The sequence below is a fragment of the Penicillium canescens genome (assembly GCF_028828765.1).
Source record: "Penicillium canescens strain IBT 15451 chromosome Unknown utg000004l_segment0_segment0, whole genome shotgun sequence".
Lineage (NCBI taxonomy): Eukaryota > Fungi > Ascomycota > Eurotiomycetes > Eurotiales > Aspergillaceae > Penicillium > Penicillium canescens.
In genome coordinates this window covers 964,646-986,674 of record NW_026703966.1, presented here as the reverse complement: position 1 = coordinate 986,674, position 22,029 = coordinate 964,646, and the positions used below count along the sequence as shown (strand labels likewise).

The window sequence follows — 22,029 nt, the reverse complement described above, 5'->3', positions numbered from 1 at the left end:
AAGGAACATAAACGGGGCAAATACAACGTTGTTGGTCGTACTTCGTGATATGCGTATTTAGTAATAATCATAAAGAGAAACGAGTTGCATTCCGTAAGGGAGGTTTCCGATGGAGGTTATAGAGCGGCCGGCGAGGGGGTGGGAATGACCATGATCCAATATAAACTGGAGTTCAAGGGGTGTCAGGGGGTACTAGGTATCAATGCACACACATCCATCGTCTGTAGGCCTGGATCCTGTTCAAAAGGCCAAAAGGACAAAAGTCAGGAAACCGGGCCTCCGTTGACGCCGCCGATCCCAGTGGGACTCTCCATTCGTACTAAACACGTGACTTCGTGTTGCCTCAACGCGGGACTATGTGACTCGTCACAACTGACGAGGCGATCCGAGCACTTTCATTCTACAGTTCTCCGATTTCTGTGGATGTTAACTTCCGTCTTGGGACTGCGTTAACGGGCGTCACCGCACCTACCACAGCTCTCCACTCAAAATGTACGGATCATTCCCCAAGCCCATTTCGCGATGCTAATTCGTTTTTAGGTGTAAGTGCAACAACTTTGTATCTCGGCGCGAAAAAAAGCGCCAACGGTCATCTAACATGTCGCAGCAAAGATCGATAAGCTGTCTATCTTGGGGTACGTCTCAAACACTGATGATCTGCGTGCAACTTCCGCGGAGGGTCGTTACAATGCTAACCCAAGAACCATTTTCTAGTGTTCGCTCTTTCGATAACACGCGCAGCGAGACAATTCAATTCCATACCCCCCTCACGTTGATTGTCGGATACAATGGTTCCGGAAAGACGGTACGAGTTCACGAAGGCGCCGACTTGAAGCTATAAACAACCAGCTTGGAACGGACAACGGAGAACTAACGGAGATATAGACCATCATCGAGTGTCTCAAATATGCCACGACAGGTGACCTCCCCCGAACAGCAAAGGCGGTGCTTTTATCCACGACCCGAAGCTATGTGGCGAGAAAGAGGTCCTGGCCCAAGTGAAGCTGTCCTTCAAAGGCACCTCCGGAGCGAAAATGGTTGCCACGCGCAGTCTGCAGCTTACCGTTAAGAAGACAACCCGGCAGCAGAAGACGCTGGAAGGACAGTTGCTCATGGTGAAAAATGGCGAGCGTACCGCTATCTCATCACGTGTAGCCGAACTCGACCAAATTATGCCACAGTATCTGGGTGTGTCGAAAGCTGTGCTAGACTCAGTCATTTTCTGCCACCAAGATGAAAGTTTATGGCCAATGAGTGAACCTTCGGTGCTGAAAAAGCGCTTTGACGAGATATTCGAGGCCATGAAGTACACAAAGGCCATTGACAACATCAAAGCTCTGCGAAAGAAACAAAACGAGGAGCTTGGCAAGTACAAGATCATGGAGCAGCATTCAAAGGAGGACAAAGACAAGGCAGATCGTGCCGAGAAACGATCTGTGAAGCTTCAAGATGAAATCGAGGCTCTGCGCGAGGAGACTCAGCAGATGTCCAAGGAGATGAGGCGGGTTGCTGAGCTTGCCGATAAGGCCTGGACACAATCAGAAAGCTATGCGCAGGTTCTCGGTGCTCTAGAAGGCAAGCGAATCGAAGCAAAGAGTGTACAAACCACCATCGACAACCTCAAGAGGCATCTGGTTGAGCTTGAAGAGTCTGATGAATGGCTGGAATCCACTTTGGAGCAATTCGAGACGAAGCAGATCCAATACCAACAACAAGAAGAGTCCCAGAAGGAAAATTACATGGAAATCAAGGAGCGGATCGAACAGACTCGGCACCGGCTGGGCTTGAAGCAGGCAGAGAACGGAAAATTCGAGAATGACAAGGCCAATTTCGAGCGTCAGGTCCAAAGACGTCAGAAAATGATTACTGAGATTGCTCGCGGGAACAATATCCGCGGTATCGATGACACAATGGATCAAGCCGATATTGATGCCTTCATGCAGAAGATCAAACGCCTTCTACGAGAGCAAAATCAGTCCCTCGATCGTGTCAAGCGTGAAGCGCAGAAAGAGCTGCGCGAGATCCAGGAAACCTTAAATGAGATCGGGCAACGCAAGTCTGCGCTCCAGGAGAGCAAAAACTCATCCAAACGTCAGATTGCGGCCAATGACAAGGAAGCGGCGACTTATCAAGGAAAGCTCAACGCCATTGAAGTTGATGAGGGCTTCCAGGCTACTCTCGAGTCCAATGTTGAAGGCATTACCTCGAACTTAGAGAACGCGAAAGAGCGAGCCAAGAATGCTACCTGGGATCAAGAAATCCAGGATATCAACACGGAAATCCGTCGCCTCGAAGATGAAAGTTCAAGATTGAACACTGAATTGATCGAATCGACTAAGATGGCTGGTGAATTGGCTCGCTTGGATCACCTCAAGAAAGAGTCCAAGGACCGAGAGCGCAGCCTGCAGACCATGAAAGGCGCTCATGGCAATCGCCTTGAGAAAGTCATCGGTGCAGACTGGCAGCCAGAGACATTGGAGCGTGGGTTCCAACAAGCTCTTGACAGCGAATCAAAACAAGTGTCCGATGCAGAGCGAGAACGTGATGGCGTCAGCAGAGAACTCGAGCATGTCGAGTTCAAACTCAAGACTGCCAAGAAGAATCTTAAACAACGCCAGAAGGAACTTGAAGATTGCGTCAAAGAACTACACGAAGCGGTTGATGTCGAGCCGTCCGAGTATCCTGAAATTGTCCAAGAACGGCAAGCCCAGTATGACCTTGCTCGCAAAGATGCAGATCAATATGCTGGAATGGGAGAGTATCTCACCAAGTGTCTTGACGCTGCCAAGCGAACCAAGTTGTGTCGGACATGCCAGAGATCGTTCAAGAACGAAAATGAACTCCAGACCTTCACCAAGAAGCTAGAGGCTTTGGTGAAGAAAGCTGGTTTAGATGCCGAGGATGAGACTTTGAAGAGCCTCGAAGAAGACCTTGAGACTGCTCGCGGTGCTAGTGCATCCTACGATACCTGGATTCGTCTGTCAGAGACGGATATCCCAGAACTGGAACAAGAAGAGCAAGCATGTGAAGCGCAACGTGATCAGCTTCTGGAGAAGTTGGAAAGTCACGACAGAACGGTCAGCGCCAAGACAGAGAGCAAGCGTGACGTCGAAGGGCTCGCCAAGACTGTTAACACCATTGCGCGTTACGACGCTGAGATCAAGACCATCAAATCCCAAATCCAAGAGGTTTCCTCTAAGCAGCAAGATACAACAAGTGCCCGCACCCTGCAGGACATCCAGGATGAGATTGCTGCCATCAGCGAAAAGTCCCGAGAGCTGAAGAAGGCTCTAGCCAAGGCGACAAATGAGAAGGAACAGACGCGGTCTGAAATCAACCGGCTGGAGCTTGAGTACAGAGATGCGAAGAGCAGCCTGGACAACGCCAAATTCCAACTTGAAAAGAAGGCTGATCTGGTTGTTCGGATGGAGGAGTTCAAGAGGCTCAACACTCAACAGAGAGAAGCAATCGAAAAGGCGGATAGAGACATTGAAGCCCTCACGCCAGAATTGCTTCAAGCCCAAGCGCGTTATGATGATATCAGCCAACGGGCTGACGAGCGCGAACGGGACCTGCAGCATGAAATTACTCGTCTGTCCGAGAACATTCATCAACTTGACCTCGCCAATGACGACATCAACTCGTACAATGAGCGAGGGGGTCCAGATCAACTTGAACAAAGCAAACAAGAGCTTGAATTGATCGAAGCAGAGATCGGTAAACTCGAGGCTGAACAAAGCGAGATTACAAAAGAAATCAACAAGATCTCGACCCAACTCAAGGACAGTGAGAACACAAAGCGGCAATACTCCGATAATTTGACATATCGCCAAGCCACTCGATCTTTAGACACAGTCATGGAAGAGGTTGAGCAATTGGAGGCGCAGAATGCCGAGGTCGACCGTGGCCGTTTCAAGCAAGAGTCGGAGCGCTGGACTCGCGAGCACAATGCGCTAGCTGCCAAGCAGGCGAGCAAAATGGGTGAAATGAAGTCCAAGGACGACCAGCTGATGCAACTGCTGGCCGATTGGAATACAGACTACAAAGATGCGGCTTCCAAGTACAAGGAGTCGCACATCAAGGTCGAAACCACCAAAGCCGCGGTCGAAGATCTTGCTCGCTATGGTGGAGCCCTCGATAAAGCAATCATGCGCTACCACGGTTTGAAGATGGAAGAAATCAACGCCATCGTTGGCGAGCTCTGGCAGAAGACCTACCGCGGAACGGATGTCGACACAATCCTCATCCGGTCCGACAACGAGAACGCCAAGGGGAACCGATCCTACAACTACCGCGTGTGCATGGTCAAGTCAGGCGCAGAGATGGACATGCGAGGACGTTGCAGCGCAGGCCAAAAGGTCCTAGCTAGTATCATCATTCGCCTTGCTCTTGCTGAATGTTTCGGGGTCAATTGCGGTCTCATTGCTCTCGATGAACCCACCACAAACCTGGACCGAGATAATATTCGCTCCCTGGCTGAGTCGCTGCATGACATTATCCGTACTCGTCAGCAGCAGGCGAATTTCCAGTTGATTGTCATCACTCACGACGAGGAATTCCTGCGTCACATGCAATGTGGTGACTTTAGTGACTACTATTACCGGGTTTCGCGCAATGAGAGACAGAAGTCGATTATTGAGCGGCAATCCATTGCTGAGGTATGTTTCTATTAAACCCACAGATTCATCTTCTTTCTAATAACTATTCTTTAGGTCATGTAATTTTTTCCAAAATTTGCCATTTGTCTTTTCCCTCCAATATTGTACTCATAGCTTTGCCCGGAGTGATGTCTTTCTCCAACAGATCTATTTCCTGAACGTTTCAACCCAAGCATATCTAGCGTTGCTATTACCAAGAGCGTTTGTATTCTACTTCTACTGATACCTATTAATCAAGCTCAATCTAGGCGCTCCTGTAAGCCGAATAAGGAGAAGATGCGATGAGCGCATTATAAATATTCTCAAGAAATACATAGTTGTAGGGAAAAGAAGATGCTATGCTACAGACAGCCGGTTCCTCAAAAGACAAAGAAACCAGAGGATCGATCACTCGACTCCAAAGACAAACCCAGACCAAACCTGCTCTATCTTACACCTTAGACTTATCCACCTCACCACGAGCCACGGCAAGCATGCGCTCCTGGTCCTTCTTCGCCTGCCGGAGAGCGTTCACACGCTGCCGATCCTTGACAGACTTGTCCTGGATATCCTTCCACCGCTTCAACTGTTCGGTATCCTCCGCAGTGCCAGAGACTTTTTGCGCATTTGTTATAGCCTGCACGCGATCCCAGATTTGTTGGTATGTGAAGTCCTTCACGTTCAGGACAATTGCTTGCTCGTTGGGCTCGGCAGCGGGTGCATGCGAGTCTTCGACTTTCTTTTCGTTTGCGACGGCTACAGCAGCGTCGCTGGCCCGTTCGGCAAAGTAGATTGACAATGCGGCGGGCCCTTGTTGCTCGGTTGTCTGTCGTACTGTCATCGGCACACCTGGGTTGTGGTACTTCAGTCGTGGGAGGCACTTGCGCCAGAAATGCCGTGCGCCATGGTGGCCGCCTTCGATTCTTTGCGCATATGTGAGGTGGAGCCGGGTGACGGCTGGGAATTCTTTTGACGCGGAGGCGAGGGTAGGGAGGATGGCGGCACCGGTACCGAGTCTAGTATCAAGAAGCTAGAGGAAGGTAAAGCGTTAGTGGGTCAATTACATCTCGATGAGGTTATTGAGACGGCCAGCGTTCGGCTTCGGAGGTCGAAGGGTCGGATATCTCAACAAGGAAGAAAGATTCGGCTTACTCTCTGTGAGAGAGAAGGTTTAAGTCAGTCAATCGATTTCAAGGTGTTTAGAAATTGTAGGTTTGGGTGCTAAACGTACAGTTTGCAGCTTCCGGAGCCGCTTGAGCAAGTTGACCATGGTGCAAGGCTGTTTCGCACAGGGACTGACCCTTGTGTAATTGTATGTTGGCGATCGGAAGTGAGGCGAGAGTGCGAGGTCAATTGGCAGCTTTTATGCCGACAGACAGGTGGAAAGAGGCCCGAAATGTAACTTTGTTGATTGGGTAAATTTATCGCGGACGCTCTTGTCGGCGAAGAAGTTGCTCCGTGATGTCACGTGAGGCAGATATCTATAGACGTAATTTATGCAACGAACATCGTATGCTGATTATTCAGTGAGCTCCTACATGAAAGATCTCATTATATGGGATAATACTTAATTAGTACTCTCCTCTATAATACTCCCGTACTTGTATTCCCCAATTTTCTTCTCACGTACTACCAACTGCCCATGTGCGTAAATTACCAGTGGAGCTCTGCATTACCATACCGTACTTGACTCACAAACTGAACAAACGTCGATTTTATATCTCGCCCCGCCATCTTTTGTTCCCCTCCGATATTCAAGGGCAATTCCGGTCAATTCTGTACATTCAGAAATCATGGCCGCCGCCGCTGCTTCCGCAGCTGCGCTCGATCCGAGCAACAGCACAAAGAACACCCTCAAACTTGAAAACGTTGATCTGCCCCTCCCCCTCCATCGCGGAATTCCTCTTGCTAACTGATTGTCCACCCGCCAGACCGAGAAGCGTGACACCTTGATCGCCATCGAGAAGAAGTACCAGGCACAATGGAAGGAGAACAAGGTCTTCGAAGTCGATGCGCCCTCGTTCGAGGAAGCGCCCCAGGGCTCCATGACCCCCGCCGAGCTCCGTGAGAAGTACCCCAAGTTCTTCGGTACTATGGCCTACCCCTACATGAACGGTACCTTGCATGCCGGCCACAGTTTCACTGCCAGCAAGGTGGAATTCATGGCTGGTTTCGCCCGCATGGAGGGCAAGCGTGCCCTGTTCCCTCTGGGTTTCCACTGCACTGGTATGCCCATCAAGGCCTGTGCCGATAAGCTCGCCAACGAGGTGAAGAAGTTCGGTCAGAACTTTGAAGGATACGACGAGGAGGCAGAGAGTGCTGAGGCCGAGGGCAGCGCCCCGGCCCCCACACAAGAGGTCAATGTCAAGGCTGAGGCCGAGAAGTTCTCCGGCAAGAAGAGCAAGGCCGCCGCGAAAAGCGTCAAGATGAAGTACCAGTTCCAGATCATGCTGGCTATTGGCGTTCCTATTACTGAGATCCACAAGTTCGCCGATGCTGCGCACTGGCTGGACCACTTCCCCCTCTGGCCATCCGTGACCTTGACAGCATGGGTGCCCGCGTCGACTGGCGCAGACAGTTCGTCACCACTGACGCTAACCCCTACTACGATGCTTTCGTCCGCTGGCAGATGAACCGCCTGCACGAGCTTGGCAAGATTATGTACGGCAACCGTTACACCATTTACTCCCCTAAGGACGGCCAGCCTTGCATGGACCACGACCGCACAGAAGGTGAGGGCATTGGCCCCCAGGAGTACACCGCCATGAAGCTTCAGGTCAAGGAATGGTCTCCTCAGATGGCAGAGCTTGTGAAGGGTAAGATCGAGGACGACGCCAAGGTTTATTTCGTTCCCGCTACTCTGCGTCCCGAGACCATGTACGGTCAGAACAGCTGTTTCCTCGGCCCCAAGATCAACTATGGTCTGTTCAAGCTGAAGGAGAAGGAGTATGTTGTCGTGACTAAGCGTGCTGCCTGGAACATGGCCTTCCAGGGCCACTTCTTCGGCGACAAGTTCCCTAAGAGCCAGGATGAGCTCCCCCAGGTTCTTGAAGCACCTGGTTCTGCTTACATTGGAACTCTTGTCAACGCTCCCTTGTCATTCCACACTGAAGGTATTCGCATCCTGCCTATGGACAGTGTCTCTGCTTCCAAGGGTACTGGTGTCGTCACCTCTGTGCCCTCCGACAGCCCCGATGACTACGCCACCCTGATGGACCTAGCTAAGAAGGCCGACTACTATGGTATTAAGAAGGAGTGGGCCGAGTTGGAGATTTACCCTCTTATTGATACTCCCACCTATGGCAACTTGACTGCCCCTGCTTTGGTCAAGGAACTGAAGATCAACTCCCCCAAGGATGCTGTTCCCCTTGCCAAGGCTAAGGAATTGGCCTACTCGGAAGCCTTCTACAAGGGTACCATGCTGGTTGGTGAGTTCAAGGGCGAGCCCGTTAGCGCTGCCAAGGAGAAGGTCCGCAAGGCTCTTTACGAGAGCGGCGATGCTTTCCCCTTCGCTGATCCCATGGGCAAGGTCGTTAGCCGCAGTGGTGACGACTGTGTTGTTGCCTACCTTGGCCAGTGGTTCCTGAACTACGGTGAGAATGACGCCGAGTGGCAGCAGGAGACCCTGAACCACGTTGTCAACAACCTCAACACCTACTCTAACGAGTGCAAGCACGGATTCGAGAAGAACCTGTCTTGGCTCAACCGCTGGGCCTGTGCCCGTACCTACGGTCTCGGATCCCAACTGCCTTGGGACAAGCAGTTCCTGGTTGAGAGTCTGAGTGACAGTACTGTCTACATGGCTTACTACACCATTGCTCACCTGCTCCACGGTGACCGCTACGGAAAGACCACTGGCTCCTTGAACGTCACGGCCGACCAGATGACTGATGAGGTCTGGGACTACATCTTCACGAGACGGGAGATCAGTGACGAGCTTGTTTCCAAGAGTGGGATTAACAAGGATGCTCTGCTGAAGATGCGCCGAGAATTCGAATACTGGTACCCTCTGGATGTCCGTGTATCCGGCAAGGACCTAATCCAGAACCATCTGACCTTCTTCCTCTACATCCACATTGCGCTCTTCCCCAAGGAGTACTGGCCTCGCGGTGTCCGTGCAAATGGTCACCTGCTTCTCAACGGCGAGAAAATGAGCAAGAGTACTGGAAACTTCCTTACTCTGAAGGATGCTGTTGACAAGTTCGGTGCTGATGCTACCCGTATTGCATTTGCTGATGCTGGTGACAGCATCGAGGATGCCAACTTTGAGGAGACTGTTGCCAACAGCAACATTCTTCGTCTACACACCCTGAAGGACTGGGTTGAGGAGATCGCTAAGGACGAGACTCTCCGCACCGGCCCTGCCGATGCCTTCGCTGACAAGCTCTTCATCAACGAGATTAACAGCCTCGTCCGCGAGACCCAGAAGCACTACCAGGAGTAAGTCAACATCACCTTTTATTATTACCGGTATCTAACCTTTATTTAGTACCGACTTCAAACTTGCCCTGAAGTCCGGCCTGTACGACTTCACCAGCGCTCGCGACAGCTACCGTGAAGCTTCCAACGCCGCTGGCGTGGCTATGCACAAGGACACCATCCTGCGCTACATTGAGCTGCAGACTCTCATGCTGGCCCCTATCACTCCTCACTGGTCTGAGCACGTCTGGCTTGAGGTTCTTAAGAAGGTTAGTCATTCTGTCCTGGGGTATTTTTCCACCATCTAACCCCGTCCAGCCCGAGTCCATCCACTTCGCCCAGTTCCCTACCGTGCCCGAGCCCTCCCCCGAGCTGTCCGCCGCTCAGAACTACGTCCGCAGCACCGCGTCCAACATTCTGTCCTCGGAGGCCAACTTCGCCAAGAAGCTCTCCAAGGGCAAGTCTGCTGGCTTTGACCCTCGCAAGCCCAAGAAGCTCACTATCTACGCTGCCAAGAAGTACCCTGCCTGGCAGGAGAAGTACATCGACCTTGTGCGCGATGCCTTTGACGCTCTGAACATCTCCATCAACGACAAGGAGCTCAACGCCCAGGTTGGCAAGCTCGGTGAGATGAAGAAGGCCATGCCCTTCGTTCAGACGCTGAAGCGCCGCCTGATTCAGACCCGCGAGGCTCCCGATACTGTCTTCGACCGCAAGCTTCCCTTCGATGAGTTGTCCGTTCTGTCTGAAATGACTGGTGGTCTCATCCGCACTGCTGGCTTCAAGGAGATTGAGGTCATTGCTGTCAATGAGGGTGGTAAGACTGGTGAGGTTGTTGGTTCTGGTGAGACCCGGGAGGGTCTGTCCGCTGAGAACGCCGTTCCTGGACAGCCTACATTCCAGTTCACCAATGTCGAGTAGATGATTTGTCGTTGTTTATTGAAAAACCTTTTCATTTGCTGGTTTAAGAATCATGTTTGATGAGTTTATGTTGGAATATAAAAGATAAAGCATGAAGCATTTTATTGGTCTAAAGCTTTTCTCATTGATTACCCTTAGGGCTATATCTCTAAGTAGTCTTTCTCTTTGTCCGATAAATCTACTGTCCTCCCCTGTAAACATACCCAAAGAACTTCACCATGCGCTGGACTTCAAGGCACCAAGCAACCTTTATATCAAACAGGTCAGCAGATGCGACGCCAAACTTTCTGTAAGACAAGCAGAAAAACTCACCTTCTGAATCCCTCCTTCAAGATATCCTCTTCCTGAGAGAAGACCAACCGAAACCACCCAACATCCTTTGAATGCTCTTCACCAGGATGTAAAAATACACCGGCATCAACAAGTTTCTGTGCAAGAGCAAACTCTCGTTCTCGGGGTGATAGTCCCTCCTCGAACGGGAGGTATGGCGACAGATCGATATAGACGAAGAAGCCAGCATTTCTACACGCCGTCAGTCGATGCTTAAGTTGATCTGTTGCCCTGCGACTTACCCTCCCCTGGTATAATTGATCCCTTGTTCGTTCAGCGTTGATGTGGTGAGCCGGTACGCGGATGCGAGACACTTTCTCGAGTTGGCTGTGAAGCTCGATACGAAAGCTCGATCTTCTAGGATTGTAGTTCCAATTGTGACAGCAGCTTGAGATGCGCCGTGTAATCTCCTATGGGGAATTAGCCTTGTAAATAGGGTGTGATGTACCCGTCTATCAAGCTCTAGGAGGAAATCGAATCTTACAAGATTGCTTGGCAGGCTTGACGAAGTTGTTTGTTTTGAGTCACTAGGAACCCAAGATGAAGACCCCCGGAAGCAAAGTCCTGGAATGAAACCATGTTAGCTTTGTGGATGTTGGTTGTTTTGTCTGATACCTACCTTGCTGAAGCCATATAGCACATGGACCAGGTTAGGATCTATCAATCCCACAAGATGGAGTGAAAGTATCGAGGTAAACGGAACAGCGTCGGAATCATCCGTTTCAAAAACACAGGAAGCATAGACTTCATCACTGATGAGATGGAGACTATGCTTCTGACAGAATCGAGCGATTGCTTTCAGTGTCTCAACAGGGTAACAACGCCCTACCCATAACCCATTAGTCCACCATTTGATATGCCAAGTATTAAACAGAACTCACCAACAGGATTATGCGGATTAACAAGCAAAACCGCCCGAATCCGCATCCCACGCCCTCTCGCAGCTTCCAAAGCCTGTTCATACTTATCAACCGACGTTGGAGAAAACGCCTCCTCCGTCGCAGTATCAGCATAAACCATCTCAACACCTGCTTCAACGCCATAGTCAAGCTCGAAGCGGCCATAGACAGGCCTATTGACAAGGATTCCCTCTCCACGTTCTGCTAGACTATATCCAAGCATATTACCCAAGGAAGTAGCAGAATCCGCGACCACAATATGGTCGGGTTGGATTGGGATGTCTGGGCTTAGGATATTGTTTAGGTGGGTTGCTGCTGCGGCTGGTAATCTTGCTGCTGTTGGTGCGCTGGAGCGGTAGCTTATTGAGTCTTGGGTGAATATGACCTGTGTGGAATTGTTAGGTCTGGTTTCAGTGTATGGAGTAGAAAATAGTGTCGTTGTTGTGTATAGACCTTTTCGTTGATGTATTTGGATATTTCGGCTCTCATTGGTTTCTGGTTGTATGTTAGTGGTCAATTGTGTAATGAGAGATGAATAGTATATACATTCTCTGCTAGGCCGAATGAGATGAGACCCGTTGGATTTGTCTCTGGGTCATAGGTTTGTGTGTGGCTGAAACGCCAGGGAACACTCAGCTCTTCGACATTTCTGTGTCCCCGAGATGATAGCATTTTGTTGAAAGACGTAGTTGTTGGGGCTTATGGCGCCAAGGAAATAGTTGGAAGGAGTGTACAGTTTGTCGATTTCAAGCGAAATTTGACAATGTCAGATGGTGAGAAGACCAGGGAGTTGAAATAAAGTTGAAGAGTTGAAGTGTATTCCCACTTACGGGGACCCCGAGAGCACAATTGAGCGAAATATCACTTGGTTTTTGCATGCAAATGTGCACTTTCAGTAGCCAATTAAATCGACTGAGAAATCTGTACTCGTAGTTCTTTGACGACCAACTATTTAATCACTGGAAGCAAATCTTGTTCTTCATTTACATTGTTCTCGGAATCATTCAAGATAGCCTTTGTATTCAAATAAAAGTATAGGGAAACTAACTCGGTAGGGAAAAGCAATACTAAAAAAGAGTTTGGTGGAAAGATTTGAGACCAGTCGCAGTAGCTGGAGAGTATCATTAGTATGTGCTGAGAAAAAGAGGTCGCCGAAATGAACGCCCGGGGATGGCTGCGATAATTCGGCCACGCATTCTTACCATTGTAATCTAGGTGACGGTAAAACTGCCGCCAGGGGAAGTGATCGGCTCCCAGAGCATAGGGTGAGTTAAGTCACCCCGCCGCCCTGAGCGGCTCACGAGCGACCCTAAGCAGCTCACCCCAAGGCTTAGGCTGGTCGGCGCATTCAATCTCATCTTGCCTCTCTATCTTTGAACTTCTAAGTTAGTTGGTCGGCTTAACCAGTCTTTTAGCTTGTGTGAGAGATTGAACATCCTATTATCCCTACAATTTCCTCTCTGCTCTTTCCTTCACAATATAGGCTAGACTTCCGCACGACCCAGTCGAACCCAGACCCAACCCGGACTAGGCTAGGTTTTGGGTCGGAGTCCTCGACCTAGCACTGGGTCCGGGTTGGGATAGGTGACCCAGTACTAGGTCCGGGGCCCTAACTTAGGTTATAAACATTACAAACACGCTAAGACCGGTGACTACATGTAAAGTAAGAAGGGTTCTGTCGATTCCAAGAGATACGGTACGCGTGGAGAAGTTATACCGTGGAACCCTTGCAGAGCCTCGTGGCTCTCAATAACAAAGGTTTAGAAAGGTTTAGTTGGATGTCCTCCTTTCATGTCCTGGAAATCACTGGCAACATCGAAATCAACACGTCGAAATCAACAGAAACTGCCGGTCGGCAACTTCATAACATCCTACTCAACTGTGTTATCAGCACTTGCTTAGCGTCACCCTGCTACCCATAGGCTACATTCTTAGTCCATACAATCATGTAGTTCCGACAGAATATCGAGAGGTATTTCACATCGCGAGACTGCTCTGGATAATACATGCTGTGGCCGGGGAGTAATCAAGAATAATCAAAATCACAGTGGATGAATGTCACCCCTCCTGACTGATGTCCTAGAACAATGAGATTACCAGCCACGATCTGGGAGCCGGGTCTATCGGGCCTGTAATCTTTCGGTAGAAACAGAATGCGTTTACCGTCCCGAAGAACCCATTCCTCGTCAATGAATAAAGCAGAACGGAATGACTGTGTATCCTGGGGCGTCAAATGGGCTGACCCCGTAGGCGTAGAAATCACGAAAAACCCATAGTCCGTCCTGAGGCACCGCCCATCGTCTGAGAACGAAAGACTTCTAACTACCGATGCTCCAGTCCTGAGCGTCTGCTGTTGTGTACCCGTTGCCATGTCCCAGAGCCGCACCGTAGAATCCCACGAGCTTGACGCCATTGTGCGACCGCTGGGCGAGAACGCGACGGATGTAATTCCATCTCTATGGCCCATGAATGTCTTTTGGTGTGTACCTGTTGCTGAGTTCCAGAGCCGCACCGTAGAGTCCCTTGAGCCCGACGCCACTTTTTGGCCACACAGCGAGAACGCGACGGCTGTAATTCCATCGATATGGCCCATAAGTGTCCTGTGGTGTATACCCGTTGTCGCGTCCCACAGCCGTACGCTCTGAATAGCTGAACCCGATACCGCCATCTTGCTGTCTGCTGAAAAGGCAAAGGCTCTGACCCCGCTTTTATGCCCCCGAAGCGTTCGACGGCAGGCTCCAGTCGCTGTTTCCCAGAGCTGCACTGTACATGTATCGTCTGAAATCGCTGCTAAGGTCCTGCTATCTGGTGAGAAGACTAGAAGGTCAATATAGTTGCCACAGCGATTAAGCTGATGCAATAGCACGCCTGTAGCTGTGTCCCAGAGCCTTACTGTGCGATCAGATGAGGCGGAAGCCAGAATCTTGCTATCTGGCGAGAAGGCAACAGTTCGGACGTTATTGCTGTGGCCCCGAAGTGTGTGTAGACAGGCACCTGCTGCCGCATCCCAAAGCCGTACTGTGTGATCCAATGAACCCGAGGCCGCTCTTTTATCGTCTGGTGAGATAGTGATTGTTATGACTGACCTATCGTGCCCGTCGAGTGTGTGCGGACCCGTGTCTGTGGCTGCATCCCAGAGCCGCACTGTAGAACCACAACAGCTTGACGCCAAGATTCTGCTATCTGGTGAGAAGACAATGGAGTAAATATTGCTTTCGGCTTTGAACCATTGTCGAGGTATTCCTCTTTTTGCGTCCCAGAGCCACACTGTGCCATCTAGGAAACCTAACGCCACCGACCTGCCGTCTGGTGAGCGGGCAACAGCCTCAAGTCTGTCATAACACTGACCCTTGATAGTCTGTTGGCATGTGCCCGTTACCGCATCCCAGAGCTGTACTGTACAATCATTGAGACTTGATGCCGCTGTTTTTCCGTCTTCCGAGAAGACGGTCTTGATCAAGTTTTTTCTTCTATAGCCCTGGAGGGTCTGCCGTTGTGCGCCTGTTTTTGTGTCCCAGATTCGCAGTACGTTATCCAGTGAACATGTTGTAACTGTGCTGCCATCTGGCGAGAAAGCAACAGACCCAATTGAGCTTCTTCCTCTATAGCCCCCAATCGCTTGCCGATGTGCGCCTGACTCTGCGTCCCAGATTCGCACCGTGCTATCCTCTGAGCGAGAAATAATTGTGCTACCGTCTGGCGAAAAGGCGACGGTAAAGATGCGGCCAGTATGGCCCTCGAGTGTACTTCGATGTGTGCCTGTTGCTGTATCGGAGAGCCATATGATGCCTTCAGTCGAACCTGATGCCACCGTCTTGCCATCTGGCGAGAAGGCGAAAGTGTAGATTAAGCCTCTAGGGCCTTCGATTGTCTGTCGACGTGTTCCAGTCGCCACGTCCCAAAATCTTAGTTCGACATGACTAGCCGCCACTGTCCTACCATCCGGTGTGAAAGCGATGGTATAGACCGGACCCGGGCCATCATGACCTTCGAGGTTCTGCAGGCATAGGTCATGCCCACCGAGAACTTCAATTTCTTTAATGAATGGTATGCGCTCTTTCCAGAACTGTTTTCTGATCTTATTCGCCTTGGGACTAAAAACGAGCGCCGACGCATAGGCTTGAAGAGGGAAAGCCCCGATGATTCTTCCATGCGATGCAATGAACCGCCAGGCATCCTGGACTAAGCCGTGCAGTTGCAAATCTTGTGACTCTCTCTGAATGGGTATCAGCGCCTTATCCTAAGGGACGTGTCCTTCAATACTAACCAGAAGTGTGCCGAGCTCCCAGATCGCAAATCCTCCTTCCGACATGCATCCGAGCAGGGAAAGTGCTTCCAGCCAGGGAAGGAACTTTGTTTGAAGAAACATGTGAATTTGGCCGCCTTTCTGCAGGTCGTCCCATTCTTTTCCATTCAAATGAGCACCATTCAGATGAGCGATCCAGTATATGCATGGATAGCGAGCCAAAACTAACGGGTCTTCATCGGGTAGTTTGACATGCTGGATCGAAACTCCAGAATCACCTAGACCGTAGATATCACGCTTTAAAATGTTGAACATGATGTTCAGTGAGCGCGAAAACATGCTGTAGTGGATACCCGCGAATCCGCTCGGAGAGATTGCCGCAGCCACATGCTCAGCCAAGTAATCTTTGGCAGATTGATGAACGATATAGACATGGTCTTCGCGAATTGTGAGGAAAGATCCGCACATCTTCACTACATTTCGGATAGATTCAGCCTTGTTTGCAATTTGGCTTGGAAGGTCAGACAAAGCACCGAGCTCGACGAGGCTAAGAGGGCGATATACCGAGATTGCTGTAGATAACACAAGCCAACAATATTCCGGATCATTTCGCTGTAGTTGTTTTGTCTGCCCTAGCATCCGGTCATAGAGCGCCACCAGATCCTCTGGTATTTGATCGAGCACATTCAAAACGTCCCAGCTCTGCGCTCTCTCAAGTTCTTGAAAGACGAGAGCCACCCACAGAAAGGTTCCGTTGGCTTTCCTGCGCACCTGATCTCGGACTCGATCCCCTAGAGCCTCGTCCTCTACGAGGGCAGAAAGATTCGAGATTTTGTGATCAATATATGCTTCAACTGCCAAGGACACCTTTTCTGCATTTCCTTTCAGCTCAAGGCTCAGCTTCGCCCCCGACTTTTCCAGTTGTAGACCCCACTCGATGTCGATTCTGTTGCGGCTAGATATAAGCCATTTTACATGAGTCGTGGAGGTGTGCTGCGCGATCAGGCCGAGAAGTCTAGATAGATCCGTTTCACATTCATCAAGAGCGTCGATGATCAGATAGGTGCTCTTCAACAACGGGTCCTTAAGCATGTCCATGAGGATGTTTGACAAAGCTTGCCATGCATTAACATCCTCAAATACCTGCTTCCCAGATTTGTCATACTCTCGCCGCACATGAGCTATGAGAGATGGCCGCTGTTCCACTAGCGTAGAGATAAGACCACGAATGACCGCGGTGGCATTATTGATCCGCGCGTCGGTGTTTTGGCAGAAAAAGAAGGCGATCGTAGAGGTATCATGAATGGTCTCGGTCAACTCATCGATGATTCCACATAGAAGCACGGTTTTCCCTTTTCCAGGATCCCCTTTGATCCAGAGTAGCTGACAATGTTCTTCAAAAAGCCATTCTTTAAAATCATCATGGCCAAGGACCCAGCTATATGCCTCTTTCAGTAGTCCTCCTTTGAAGCCCTCGATGCGGCTCTTGTCATGACGAGGATTCGTCACTTGCAAATCCTGGATGCAGGCTCTGTTTGCCGATGTTTCAGGATCTTCCCAAGAAGCAAAAAGGCCTTTAGTTGATATTCCTTCCGCACGGCTTTCCCCTTTACTTACCAGTGCGGGAGTAGAAATTTGCATTGACGAGACCCTTATTGAGCGCTATTTGTAGTCCCGAGTTTTGTCCAGTGAAAGAAGCCTCCGAGACTTCAGCCATAGTGAAATGACTTTGGGGATTGACTGCCGTCATGCCCACTATGAGGTAGAAACCGATCGCCTAGCTCTTGATCAGGAAATCCTCGAGGCTAAGTACCAGATTGAAGAGTTCAAGGTCACAGCACTCTACAGTAGCTAGTGTGTTTTTAGGGGCAAGGATCAAGTAAGGTGGGGTAAGGAGCTGAACAACTGGCAGTGCAGTGGGGAGAGGCGACTGACAAGGGTACGCTTCAGCTCTATACCTACACCGCTGCTCGCCCTCCAGTTGTACCTCTTAGGCTACTTACATATTTAGTACTGGGCGCTATCGGGTCAACCGATAGGCGGCGATAGGGCGATAAGGCGCCCCGATGAGATACCGCCCAGTGCTACGAAAGCAGTGAGCCGAGGAAGACCATGCAGGTACAGGTACAGTACGTCGCGTAACTGGTGTCACCACCTACAACCCATTTTTATAAAAGGCTTCTAATTATCATATCAAAATCAAGCCTTGATCAGCGTTGCAGTCTTCCTCGCGTGGAAGTCGCGGCTACTGAACCCAGCCTTGAAGGTGAAAGACCCAGCAGGAATACGCCAGTCCTGGGCAGTGACATCCCAGTAACTGAGATCCCGGCGCATCAGCTCAAACTTAACGGTCTTCTTCTCGCCGGCTGTGAGATGGAACTTATCAAATCCGCGAAGCTGGTTTGGCGGGGTGCCAGCCGGTGTTGAGGCAGGGAATTCAATGTACAGTTGCGGCACGGCGAATCCATCAACGTCTCCAGTGTTGGAGGCTTCCGCCTCAAGGGTATACACTGTCTCCCAGAGAGCGGGGTTACCGCCTGGCTGTATAGCCCGCTTAGCAGGGAGGGCAGTCAAATTGGCCGGAGTAGAGTCCTTTGCCTTGAGATTCTTCAGGTCGAAGGTGGTATAACTCAAACCGAAACCAAACTCGTAGCGGACGGAGATGTTGTGGGCATCGAAGTAGCGGTAGCCAACTTCGAGTTCTTCGTCGAACCAGCTCTGCCAGTCCCAGGTACCGTTGGTCTCCACGGCTGTGGTCAAGGGCGCATTGTAGTCTGACTCGTTGTACGCAATCACGTACGGCAGTTTGCCGGATGGGTTCACGTCACCGTAGAGGACGTCAGCGATGGCATTGCCAGACTCCTCTCCAGCGTAATGCTGGGCCAGAATAGCAGTCACGTTAGGATGATCGGCGAAAGGCATAACGTTGACACCACCGGAGTTCGTGATCACAACAGTATTGTTGCAGTGGTTGGCAACAGCCTCTGCAACGGCATTTCCATTCCAATCGAGGTCCAATGAAGTCCGGTCTTCACCCTCGGCTGCGAATGACTTGAGGAAAACGAGGCAAACATCAGGCTGTTGCGGGATCCACAAGGGCGACGTCAACGCCTCCGTGGCGAGCAAAGTGTTGTTTAAGTAAGATTGGACCAGGGAACCGTCCTTGCGAGCCCGGGTGTTAATGGCATCAAGAGGAGTTGACAAGCATGTGAATCGGCAGGAACCAGAGCCCGAAGAGCCTGCGAGATGGCCATACTCGAAGTTGGCCTGGAGGTTGGGACCTTGAGTAAGGGGACCGGCATCGTTACCGGCAATCACAATGTTGCGAGGCTTGCGGAGTGGCAATGCATTGCGTTCATTCTTGAGCAGGACCGTGGAGGATGCTCCATGCTCGCGAATCATGGCACTGTGGTTAGCCCGAACGTCACGGTTGGTTTCGCCAGTAAATTTCCAGTCATAAAGCCAAGTATCAGGGGCCGAATCGACATTGAGCGGGCCCACTGAAGCATCAACGCTCGGGTAATTCTTCTCCTGGCCAAGCCAGAAATATGGGGTCATGATGCGCACAATCATGTCATTCAGACGAGATACTTCAATAGTGCCATTCTTGACGGCTGAGGTGAGGTTCTTGCCCAAGAAGGACCCTTCGGTCCATTCCTCGCCGTACAGAGTGAAGCCTCCAGGCATGGTCATGTCCATTCCGCTTTCAACAGATGCCACGCCACTGTGAGTAGCACCCCAGTCGGACATGACATAACCCTGGAAGCCAAGCTCACCCTTGAGAAGGTGATTCAAAAGGTAAGAGTTCTGGCACGAGTGGGAGCCATTCACACGGTTATACGAGCACATAGCGCTGGCCACCTTAGCACGGACGGCGTTTGCGAAGGGCCACATATAGATCTCATGCAGGGTACGGTCATCGATGTTTGCAGAGACCGAGTCTTGGATGTAGGTGGTCTCGTTGGCATCCGGGGCATATGAAGGGTTTCGTTGGGTTTCTTGCTCATTGGCAATGAAATGCTTAGCATTGGCCTGGACACCCGCATCTTGCATGCCATTGATTGTCTCTTCCATGCAGATACCGGTGAGGTAAGGGTCCGCAGCAAAGCCCTCCCAGGTGCGAGAATCATAGGGACTGCGGCCCAGAGGTCCTCCAATAGGTCCCAAGATGACATGGGAGCCCTTTGCCTTATGCTCCTTGGCCATTGCGTTGCCTCTATCGTACAACAATTGACGGTCCCAGCTTGCAGCGGCTGAGACACCACTGACAAATACACTAGAGTAGTCTCCTTGCTGTACGCACTGAGGGCCATTCTGGAGACAAAGACCGCTAAAGTTAAGACGCGGGATGGGAAGAACGTTTCCAACACAAGGACCGGGCTGGCCTGTTGCCATCCAGGATTTTTCTTCAAGTGTGAGCTTGCTCACGAATCTCTTGGCTTTTACCAAAGCTGTTTCCCAGCCACCATTGCCAGTCATGTTTGCTGTTTAGTGTCAGTGGCTATAAGGGTCCATGGTAGAGAAGGATGTATCGTTGGACTTAGATTACTCACGCGAAGGAAGAACAGATAGAGAGTGACCGTCAGCCAGGACAGTTGTATTACGAGGCTGAACATAGCTGTAAGGCTCTCCCGGGTGATCAATGGGCGCCTGGCAGGTATCTGCTAGGGCCGAGGGCACCGCTGAGAGCAACAGTGCTCCTAATAGAGCTTGTGGCGACAACATAATGGAGTCTGATGAAGAATGAAGGTCTCAAAACCAGCCAAGAAGAGCCAAAGTGTTGTACAGATCTCCCGGACGGCAGAATACGTCCGTTAAATACCTTGGCTTGGGACATTCCGGGGACATACCACCCCGCATACTCCCCAGGAAGACTCAGCAGGACTCACGGATCCACTCGTGGGGGCTTAAGCCTCGCATCGAGAGAAAAGCTTCCAGGTGGAGCAAGCATTGACAATCCCCGAACTCGGCATACGGAAAGTCGCCGGATCGACTGCTCACTTGTGTCCCGTCGGTATGCCGGTATGCCGAGAGATGCCTTTCTGTCTCTGGGATGCTCGGAGAGTGTTGATATATGGAGTGAATAGTGTGAGTCCGGGGTACAGATATCCCCAGGGAGTTGCACATAGCAAAGTATGGTCTGACGTAACATTAAATTGTCCGGCTCAACTTCGGCTAAACCCCCACATATCCGAGACTCCGCGGGGATTCGGCAGAGCATTTACGAGGCATTTATGAAGTCAGTGCAGCTATTTCTCCACAGTCAAATCAGTGCCAAGAATCTAGAGAGAAACAAGCACCTTGCGGCACTTTTTTACCTTCCATTTCTGGTTCATATGGCATCATAAGTCCGACAAACTTACCTAGGTGGGCAGTGATCGCCTTCAGTCCATATGGTGACAGGGCTATCTCGGCATTCAAAACAAGAGAGAAAGCATTCGGCTTTCCTTCTGTCTCTGCCGGAGTTGAAATGACCGCTTCGCTGCTGAACCCTGCCCGACTCCACTATATATTGTGGATGTGAGGCATACAGGAAGTCATTTAAGACGTGCTCAATTTCATTCACGTACATATTAGCTTGAGAAGTCTCAAGAAAAGATATTGAGATAGAGAATTGTCTAGTGTCAACGTGATCAATTCGCGCCAATGATATCAACAGATAAAGGCCACATGGGCACTAAGCCGAGGGGTTAACCATGACTGAGAACCTGCAGAATTACTTATTTTGAAGCATCACTTTTATTACAATAATCCTACACATTCATGACATCCAAGTATCTCCTCAAAATGTCAACTGCCACTGATGATATGCACGCTGCCGAATATACCGTCCTGAAAGACCTCTTCAGCGACAATATATCTACCCACAACGCAGCTGAAAGCCTGGCAACAATTCAATTATCAAACATCACCGAGCCAGAATCAAACATTTCCTCTCTATGGAGCTTCATAATCAAATGCGCGTACGAGTTTCCTGAACACCAGACTAAGCTGGTCGATATGCTAGTGCAGCTCTCGAAACTCCCAGACGCGAAACTAGCCAACGGAGACCCGATACTCCTCCATGATATGCGCCTGTGGAAGGACCTCCCAATGCTAGGCTGGCAATTTCGAGATGAATGGAACGCATCGATACCGGACGGACCGCCCGATCAACGAGCCAGTGCGATCTCGCAGATGATCAATCGGGATAATTTCACTGCGCTTTTGATGACGACTAAGGAACCGGTGTTTAATTACTCGTGGTTTGCACTTATTACCTTCCGTGATGCCTTGGAAGAACCTGCAGACCAGGAGCCAGGGCAATTGGACGGTCTGATTCCCGCTGCTGCTACCTGGATTCATATTCTTGGCGCGGATATCTATCGGTGGAATGAAAACTTTGGCCGCAGGGGTAGAGGAGGTTCGCTCTGGGATGGTAAAGATGGATTTTGTGTGGAACGATGGCAGCTTTGGCGGGAGAGATTTGGGGCCATGGCTAAAAGAGAGGAGCTCGATGATGGAGCGAGAAGGGCAGCAGTGGACGCGGAGCAAATGATGCAGAGGATTGAGAGTCAGTCTCAAAGCTAGTATTATA

General features: G+C 50.5%; 9 protein-coding genes across 9 annotated transcripts; 5 read left to right on the top strand and 4 right to left on the bottom strand.

Moving 5' to 3' along the window:
• Window positions 1-150: 150 nt before the first annotated feature.
• Window positions 151-1,002, top strand: N7446_005721 (uncharacterized protein; the record flags this gene model as incomplete). The annotated part of the gene is made up of 4 exons (XM_058514469.1): window positions 151-223; window positions 608-635; window positions 715-805; window positions 886-1,002. 4 exons carry the CDS (start codon window positions 151-153, stop codon window positions 1,000-1,002), a joined length of 309 nt encoding a protein of 102 aa, XP_058371647.1.
• Window positions 1,003-1,034: 32 nt separating this feature from the next.
• On the top strand, window positions 1,035-4,721 carry N7446_005720 (MRX complex DNA-binding subunit; the record flags this gene model as incomplete). Its single annotated transcript, XM_058514468.1, has 2 exons — window positions 1,035-4,658; window positions 4,713-4,721. The coding sequence occupies 2 exons, from the start codon at window positions 1,035-1,037 to the stop codon at window positions 4,719-4,721; spliced, it is 3,633 nt and encodes a 1,210-aa protein (XP_058371646.1).
• Window positions 4,722-5,088: 367 nt separating this feature from the next.
• N7446_005719 (mitochondrial 54S ribosomal protein mL61) lies at window positions 5,089-5,907 on the bottom strand (the record flags this gene model as incomplete). The annotated part of the gene is made up of 2 exons (XM_058514467.1): window positions 5,089-5,667; window positions 5,869-5,907. The coding sequence occupies 2 exons, from the start codon at window positions 5,905-5,907 to the stop codon at window positions 5,089-5,091; spliced, it is 618 nt and encodes a 205-aa protein (XP_058371645.1).
• Window positions 5,908-6,268: 361 nt separating this feature from the next.
• On the top strand, window positions 6,269-7,175 carry N7446_005718 (Aminoacyl-tRNA synthetase class 1a anticodon-binding; the record flags this gene model as incomplete). The annotated part of the gene is made up of 3 exons (XM_058514466.1): window positions 6,269-6,505; window positions 6,569-7,068; window positions 7,124-7,175. Exons 1-3 carry the CDS (start codon window positions 6,431-6,433, stop codon window positions 7,173-7,175), a joined length of 627 nt encoding a protein of 208 aa, XP_058371644.1. The 5' UTR covers window positions 6,269-6,430.
• Window positions 7,176-7,185: 10 nt separating this feature from the next.
• N7446_005717 (leucine--tRNA ligase CDC60) lies at window positions 7,186-10,098 on the top strand (the record flags this gene model as incomplete). Its single annotated transcript, XM_058514465.1, has 3 exons — window positions 7,186-9,077; window positions 9,127-9,325; window positions 9,375-10,098. The coding sequence occupies 3 exons, from the start codon at window positions 7,186-7,188 to the stop codon at window positions 9,975-9,977; spliced, it is 2,694 nt and encodes an 897-aa protein (XP_058371643.1). The 3' UTR covers window positions 9,978-10,098.
• Window positions 10,099-10,190: 92 nt separating this feature from the next.
• N7446_005716 (uncharacterized protein) lies at window positions 10,191-11,878 on the bottom strand (the record flags this gene model as incomplete). The annotated part of the gene is made up of 7 exons (XM_058514464.1): window positions 10,191-10,224; window positions 10,290-10,499; window positions 10,550-10,717; window positions 10,792-10,871; window positions 10,927-11,132; window positions 11,189-11,591; window positions 11,753-11,878. The coding sequence occupies 7 exons, from the start codon at window positions 11,876-11,878 to the stop codon at window positions 10,191-10,193; spliced, it is 1,227 nt and encodes a 408-aa protein (XP_058371642.1).
• A 1,354-nt stretch (window positions 11,879-13,232) lies between these two features.
• Window positions 13,233-17,169, bottom strand: N7446_005715 (beta transducin-like protein HET-D2Y; the record flags this gene model as incomplete). Its single annotated transcript, XM_058514463.1, has 3 exons — window positions 13,233-15,422; window positions 15,474-17,005; window positions 17,070-17,169. The coding sequence occupies 3 exons, from the start codon at window positions 17,167-17,169 to the stop codon at window positions 13,233-13,235; spliced, it is 3,822 nt and encodes a 1,273-aa protein (XP_058371641.1).
• A 482-nt stretch (window positions 17,170-17,651) lies between these two features.
• On the bottom strand, window positions 17,652-20,557 carry N7446_005714 (beta-glucosidase; the record flags this gene model as incomplete). Its single annotated transcript, XM_058514462.1, has 2 exons — window positions 20,006-20,557; window positions 17,652-19,936 (listed from the first exon to the last, which is right to left on the bottom strand). The coding sequence occupies exons 1-2, from the start codon at window positions 20,175-20,177 to the stop codon at window positions 17,652-17,654; spliced, it is 2,457 nt and encodes an 818-aa protein (XP_058371640.1). The 5' UTR covers window positions 20,178-20,557.
• Window positions 20,558-21,239: 682 nt separating this feature from the next.
• N7446_005713 (DUF3632 domain-containing protein) lies at window positions 21,240-22,022 on the top strand (the record flags this gene model as incomplete). Its single annotated transcript, XM_058514461.1, has 1 exon — window positions 21,240-22,022. One exon carries the CDS (start codon window positions 21,240-21,242, stop codon window positions 22,020-22,022), a length of 783 nt encoding a protein of 260 aa, XP_058371639.1.
• Window positions 22,023-22,029: the final 7 nt, after the last annotated feature.